Source organism: Cydia amplana, chromosome 8, assembly GCF_948474715.1.
Source record: "Cydia amplana chromosome 8, ilCydAmpl1.1, whole genome shotgun sequence".
NCBI lineage: Eukaryota > Metazoa > Arthropoda > Insecta > Lepidoptera > Tortricidae > Cydia > Cydia amplana.
Window position 1 is genome coordinate 16,705,667 of NC_086076.1, and position 7,457 is coordinate 16,713,123.

The 7,457-nt window shown below is 40.0% G+C and overlaps 1 protein-coding gene across 1 annotated transcript; it reads left to right on the forward strand.

The window, feature by feature from the left end:
- Positions 1–2,078: 2,078 nt before the first annotated feature.
- LOC134650493 (uncharacterized) lies at positions 2,079–6,734 on the forward strand. The gene is made up of 7 exons (XM_063505450.1): positions 2,079–2,206; positions 2,511–2,603; positions 3,496–3,607; positions 4,145–4,254; positions 5,637–5,732; positions 6,474–6,674; positions 6,724–6,734. Exons 1-7 carry the CDS (start codon positions 2,152–2,154, stop codon positions 6,732–6,734), a joined length of 678 nt encoding a protein of 225 aa, XP_063361520.1. The 5' UTR covers positions 2,079–2,151.
- The last annotated feature ends 723 nt before the right edge of the window (positions 6,735–7,457 follow it).

Consider the following 7,457-nt stretch of genomic DNA (forward strand, 5'->3'; position numbering starts at 1 on the left):
CAAATTTGAAAACAACCACACCATGGCATTGATAATTATATCAAATTTAATTACATTGTACAATTTTTTTTCCCGCCTGGACACTTACTGCTGTCAAAATGAAAAATAGTGTCCGACCAAGGTTTCGATATCAGCAGCTTTTGGTATATGTACAGTACACTAGTAGATTGTGTCACAAGGGAGCAAAATGATATATTTACGGCGTGGGCGTACATTGAAACCTGAACGAAGCGAAGGATTCCATATTAGAATTCTAAAATAAAACCCTGAGCGTAGTGAGGGATTCAATGTTTTAATGCCCAAGGTACACCCTTACGTACGTAATATGTAATACAACCTTGTACATAGTAATTTATTGTAATGTAAGTATTTTTGACTTATTACTGTCTTTGTCTTTTGTATGTTAGGTATATATTAATTTTCTTTTTTATTCATGTTACCTGTCGTGATTGTTTCACCTGATGGTCTCATCGGAAGATCAGCGCTGGAAGTCGCCAGCAACATGCTGAGGTGAGACCAGTGTTGAAAGTCGCCAGCAACATGCTGAAGTGAGACCATTTCGTGGCACTTTATCCTTTTATGATTCTCTGCTTTGTATAATTTTCTATTTTGTGTTTGTGCGCATGAATAAAATTATTTCTATTCTATTCTAAATAATTTTTCTTCCAGCTAAAAAATGTTTGTAACGGATTAAAAAAATGGTGTCCTCGAACAGAAAAGTGCAACTTTGACCCCTCCTCGGGAAGAAAACGCCCTTTTCCGAATGGGTGATGTGAAACATCATGTTTCAGTCGTAGATAGGTTTATTGAAATCGCTCTCGATTTTCGCACTTGATAATGCGGATGCGGAGTTCAATGAACTTTCCGTGGGCTTCACGACACTATTCTCTAAAATAATTATAAGAAGTTTTCAAATAAGCATAATTTTAACTTTTAACTGATCTACAGAAATGTTAGTGGATGCGGCAACACAGATGCTTTTTCCATCAAAACATGAACCGAATTCAAGTCTCTACAAGTTCGAAGCTATTCAAGCTACTGTAAAAAAGCGCCCGTATGGGAACAACCCGGCCTTCACGTTTGTCAAACGTGACATTCGTTTGACGTTTTGCTTATACCTATAATGCTGACTACATACGTAACGATAAATCGTAGCGATTAAACTGTGCAGTCCGATTTGCGTAGTTTTATCTGCCGTGTGTATGACAAATCGTTGTCGATTATCGTTGATCGGTGGCAGTTGCAAATTATATTAGAAAAATCGTTGTCGATGCGTTTGTTTAGTCAGTTTTATCGTTGCGTGTGGATGGCGATCGGTCATTTCGGCAGTACTTCACGTAGCTTGCTTGTGTGCGCACGTTCGTTCCTCAAGTAAATAATAAAAAATGTAATGAAAAATATAAAAATGAATCCATATTTCTCTTGGTCACGCATCACGCGTGAACGGCTGGACCAATTTCGTTAATTCTTTTTGTCTTAAAATTGGTCAAGCAGATCTTGTCAGTAGAAAAAGGCGGCAAATTTGAAAAATGTAGGCGCGAAGGCACTGCGTCTCATAGAAAATTTGAATTTCGCGCCTTTTTCTACTGACAAGATTTGCTTGACTGTCTATATGTTAGTTATTGTCAGGAGAAGTTTCTTATGACAGAAAAAATAAGAAAGTTGCGCGGAACATTGGAAAATTTAAGAAAACTTAACTACCATATTAACTTTGATGACATGGATAACATGTTTCTTGCGTGAGCTTCTGCGGAGAACTGACTATCGACGCCGATATGAGGCGTGTGGAGGCACTAGGAACGTTCGATTTATCTGCACAGTCGGACTGCACAGTTTAATCGCTACGATTTATAGTTACGTGTGTAGCCGGCATAAATCATACAAAATATTGCAAAGTTATTAGTTTAGGTGTATACATATTTCGTAATAATACTAATAACTCTGTTCCATGTAATATTATACATATTGAGTTCAACTCTCTTGCGTTGATCGGCTTTCCACGATCAAACGCATCCTTGGACTTGGACATACATTTGTGGCAGTGATAAAATAACTGTAAGGGGAAACGATTTAGTATTGCGAGTTTTGTGTACAAATTGTACAATAATAAAGCCTTCGGTTACCAAGCAAAGCATACAAAACTGCGTAGTTATGGGTAGCAGAAACGATGGTGCTAATAATGAAACAAGAGAACTGGATAGCTCAGGTATTTTTAAATTTTTAAGTGCAATGTCAGTTTAGTACATAACTTAGTAGCTAAATGAGCTAATCATGATTTGTAACCTATTATAGGTTAATAGAGATTCAGTATAATTTCATATATGAAAATGTCGGCTTTGATTTAGATTTTTGGTTATTTTGGACAAGTAGGTACCCTCCTTTTCAGAAATAAAATTAAGATGGTTGTTTGCTGTGCCTACTCCAGAATCTAAAATCTATTAATATTTTGAGAAATAATAGTAATTATCAAATAAATGGTGTGCTTATATTATATTTTTATCTTGTTGCAGATGAAGAAACCCCAATAAATCCGGAGGTCCGTATCCTGTCCCGAATCTTTGGTGTCCACCGAGCAAGTGTGGCATCTATGCCAGGGACTAGTGGTATGGATAAAATCTATTTCGAAAAAATATTTTTAAACCATCTTTATATGTCAGATTTTATTTTTTTTATGTCAGATGGCAGTTGCTTTTTTAAAAAGTAGTACCTACTCCGATTCTTGGGCAATCGGCCGTGGTCAAAAGCCAGGCATACTGCTAGCAGTATGATGATGATGAAGGTGGATTGTCCTTAGTACTCTACTCCCAACAGCAGCAATTTTTTAATACATAGTTGAACACTTTTCTTGGAAAGCCAAAGGCTCTGACTGTCACTGATTCATGTCCACACATTTCTGGTAAATTTTTTGCATATTTAATTTTCACCCTACAGTATCACCCTTCTTCATCATGGAATTAAATAAAGTTCAAATCTATGTTTTTGAATTGATTATCTGGAAATAATACCTAAAGCTTAATTTCTTACAACAATATCCATTTACTTTGGCATGTGAAAACTTTCATAAAAAAAATTGACGTGATTGAATTGATTGATTGATGTCTGTGGCAAGGATGCCACAGAGGACCCCAGGGCTGGCGCGTACCTGTCTCAACGCATTTCACTTGCGATACAGAGAGGTAACGCCGCCAGTGTCATGAGGTCCATGCCGCAGACAGATTTGTTGGATGGGGTGTTCTTTTTATAATTGGTTTTATAGGTAGGTAAGTTTTTAGGTATGTAGTTTGTGTTTTATTTTATTTTATAGGTAGTTTGTGTTTTTATTTTATTTCTAGTTATATTATAATTGTATTAATTTGTTTGTTACCCTAATAAAACTTACATAGAAATTGATTGATTGAATTGAGGTTGGTCCCGTTATGGAGGCTTTACTATGGCCACATAATAGGCGCACATAACATGGTTAACGTAAAAAACATGTATATGTTTATTGTTTAGGCGCAAGTCACCTAGTGAGCCCGTTGCCGAATACGCGTCGCACGCCACGAGAGCGCGACCGTCTCTTCTGGACACTTCTTGGCAACTCTAGCAGGCTGCCACCCAATGTCAGGTATGCAAGTTATAATTTCAATACGCTTGTAGCCGATCCCAGCGTTTTCCCGCTTTGTACAGGAAAGCGTCTACTAACAGAGAACCCGCTTCCCGGCTCTCAACTCTCAATGTAATAAGGAGTGATTCAAAAATATAATTGAGTTAATGGGAATTCAGATTGATGGCGGGCCGGTGGCTGCTCTTTCTGATCCATTTCAATAAGAAAGAATACAACTAGGAACCTTCAAGAAAAGAGCGTAGCGTAAGGAGTGATCTTAAATACTGGCAACGCAGAATCCTTTTGGTGTTGCGGGTGTCCATGAGCGACAGTTATTGCTTACCATCAGGCAATTCGTCTGCTCGTTAGCCTCCATAATAAAAACTAGCACTAACGATCATGGAGCAGACATACGGACTTGGCGAAACTATAAAGATTATGGAGAATTCAAAAATTCACCTTGATTTTCTAGTTTGGCAAAGGTTGCATCACCAATATAAGTTATCTTACCAAATATACGATTAGAAGAATGGCCTCTAGTGTACAATGTTTTGTCAGGTGTCGAAGCGGGCCTCCGCCCCGCGGGCCGCGACCCACGACCTTCGCCGACTTGTTGGAGCCCGACCGACGTTCACGCATCGCGCTCACACGCCACGCTTCTCCCTCAGGTACACGATATGGTTAAACGATCTCAAAAAACCGGCCAAGTGCGAGTCGGACTCGCGCACGGAGGGTTCCGCACCATCAACAAAAAATAGAGCAAAACAAGCAAAAAAAACGGTCACCCATCCAAGTACTGACCCCGCCCGACGTTGCTTAACTTCGGTCAAAAATCACGTTTGTTGTATGGGAGCCCCACTTAAATCTTTATTTTATTCTGTTTTTAGTATTTGTTGTTATAGCGGCAACATAAATACATCATCTGTGAAAATATCAACTGTCTAGCTATCACGGTTCGTGAGATACAGCCTGGTGACAGACGGACGGACGGACGGACGGACAGCGCAGTCTTAGTAATAGGGTCCCGTTTTTACCCTTTGGGTACGGAACCCTAAAAAGGTGGTTCTCTTCGTTGTTGATACGTTCTGATCGTTGTATTTTTTCGGATTTTTCGAAGACTGCAATGCTGGACCAATTTAAGCTCGTCACACTCGTCACAGACGGAGCGATTATATATCGGCCGATATCGGCAGATACCGACAGATATCTTATAGTATCGCTAAGCACCACTCACGCCAACGACACCAAAATATATATCGCTCACTGTCTAGTACCTACATTGTGTGGGACGAAATATACCGAGCGATATGTCGCTAATAGACATCTTCAGGCCATCACAGACGGAGCGCGAGCAGATGCCTTGCGATAAGATAACGTAAGATACCAAAATATATATTACAGCTTCGTGTGTGGACTCTGTCAAATAGTACGTAAAAGATGTCGGCAGATGCGTATCTTCCGATATCTACCGATGTATTATCGTTCCGTCTGTCATGGGCTTTATTCCCTACAATAGGCTACATGACTAATTTTCATTTATGGTATTAATCGATCGGGTTTGTATTTAGGATCAAATGTCTATATGAGACCCATTGCATTAAAGTAACACAAAAGTCAGAAATTGTAGTCGAAGGTCGACAGTCGTACTTCACTCGGGAAACGCCCTAAACAAAACGATAAATGAACGTGACGTCAAGGTCTCTGAGAGCCCATCTTGTCGTATGGACAAAACAAGAAAATTGCGTTTTTGTCGGTGAAATATTGCTTTTATGTATATAGTTGCTATACAATATTTTTTTATATGAAATGTAAGGAATCGAATGGTACCCTTACTTTTATCGTTTTTGGAAGTTAAAAAAAAATCTAAAATTTTGAAATTTTCAGGTCCTGTTTTTTTGTAAGATTTCCATATTTTATTTTAATATCCACATTATTGTGATAAATTGCTCGTTTGCTATCTATTTTACTAGATTTTGTTATAAAATTCAACATGTGTCATCTTCCATATTACTATCGGTCCAAATTACACTAATGGTACTATGGTCAGCAGGTAGCGGCTACCAACCCAACGCGAGCCACCTGTCAAGTCTGCACTGCTCTTTGCGCAACTTACTGCGCAAGCGGCCCTACACGAGCAGCGGCAATGGTAATTAAATACACTTACCCTATTAACCCGGGGAGCCTAGTATCACACGTGTGTTACTACAGATTAATATGGGTCAAATTGCTTTCATCAATTTGTTGTGGTTGTTTGACGGGTTAAGACGAAAGTGGACGACCGCGAGAGAACGCCTTTTCATACCATTTTCCTTTCTGGATATTAACACAGTTACAGAATATATTATTGTAATATATATAGACATAGACATAGACATAGAAAATTTTTATTTAACACCACATTGAAAAATGTTTACAGGCAATGTTACAAAACATTACAAGCCTTAGAATTAAACTTAAATAGGCACAAATTAATTTGTTTACATGTAGATATAAGATTTTTTAAATTATGATGCTAAAAAGGAGCGAACCTCAGCATGTGTTGCAGCAGGCTTACCTACTACAACGCTGGTTTTCAGGCCGACCCTTCGTACAATACAAATTTGCTTGCTGTTTGTCGGAAACTCTACGGCTAAGACTATTTTAGTTTGTGTAGAAAATAATATAGGTATATTGGAATATTATTACAGAATACTAGCAACCCGCCCCGGCTTCGCACGGGTTAACAAATTATACATAAACCTTCCTCTTCAATCACTCTATCTATAAAAAAATCTGCATCAAAATCCGTTGCGTAGTTTTGAAATTTTTATTTTGAATATTTTGTTTGACATGTAAATGAGATGTACATTTATCAATAAATCATCTGAAATCTGAAATTTTTCTACAGTAACGGGTCCAAGCTCAAGACCGGTGTTGGTCCTGCGCGCAGCCCCGGAGTCAAGCCGCGGCGACGATGAGTCCGATGGCAGAGGCCGCATCGACCGTGACCGTGACCGGAGTGACCGTGACCGCGACCGTGACCGCAGCGCTCGGGAACATGAGGAGCGTCATCACGACCCGGAGCCTATTGACCTTGATGACATTGAAGGTATTTATCGCCAGTCTATAGGGGTTAATCTATCTGTTTTATTTGGTAGCCGGGCTTTGAACCCGCGACCTCCGGATTGAAAGTCGCATGCCCTTACCTTGTAGGCATGCGACATGTAATTTACCTTAGTAATAGGGTCCCGTTTTTTACCCTTTGGGTACGGAACCCTAAAAACATGGCAGTTTTAGGATCTCAACTACTATATTTATTAAATACGGAGTGAGCTATGCCTGCTATAAGGCCGTTATCACACTGATGCAGGGACGCCGCGGTGTGATAAACGCCTAAAAGAGGCATTTGTTTGCAGCCCAGGAGCCCCTGAACATGTCCACGGGTGGTCTGCTGGAAGAAGAGATCCTCGAGGTGGAGCCCGGCCCTGAGCCCTCCCCGCGCCCCGCCGGCGACCATGAAACGGTACTTTTATAAAAAAAAAACCGGCCAAGTGCGAGTCGGACTCGCGCACTGAGGGTTCCGCACCATCAACAAAAAATAGAGCAAAACAAGCAAAAAAACGGTCACCCATCCAAGTAATGACCCCGCCCGATGTTGCTTAACTTCGAAAATCACGTTTGTTGTATGGGAGCCCCACTTAAATCTTTATTTTATTCTGTTTTTAGTATTTGTTGTTATAGCGGCAACAGAAATACATCATCTGTGAAAATTTCAACTGTCTAGCTAGCACGGTTCATGAGATATAGCCTGGTGACAGACGGACGGACGGACGGACGAACAGCGGAGTCTTAGTAATAGGGTCCCGTTTTTACCCTTTGGGTACGGAACCCT

Bases quoted from the DNA above. Each gene is read 5' to 3' on its own strand.
- LOC134650493 (XM_063505450.1), top strand. From the start codon at position 2,152: ATGGGTAGCAGAAACGATGGTGCTAATAATGAAACAAGAGAACTGGAT. The intron at 2,604-3,495 runs GTATGGATAAAA...TTTATTGTTTAG, and splicing joins ATCTATGCCAGGGACTAGTG to GCGCAAGTCACCTAGTGAGC. The intron at 5,733-6,473 runs GTAATTAAATAC...ATTTTTCTACAG, and splicing joins CTACACGAGCAGCGGCAATG to TAACGGGTCCAAGCTCAAGA.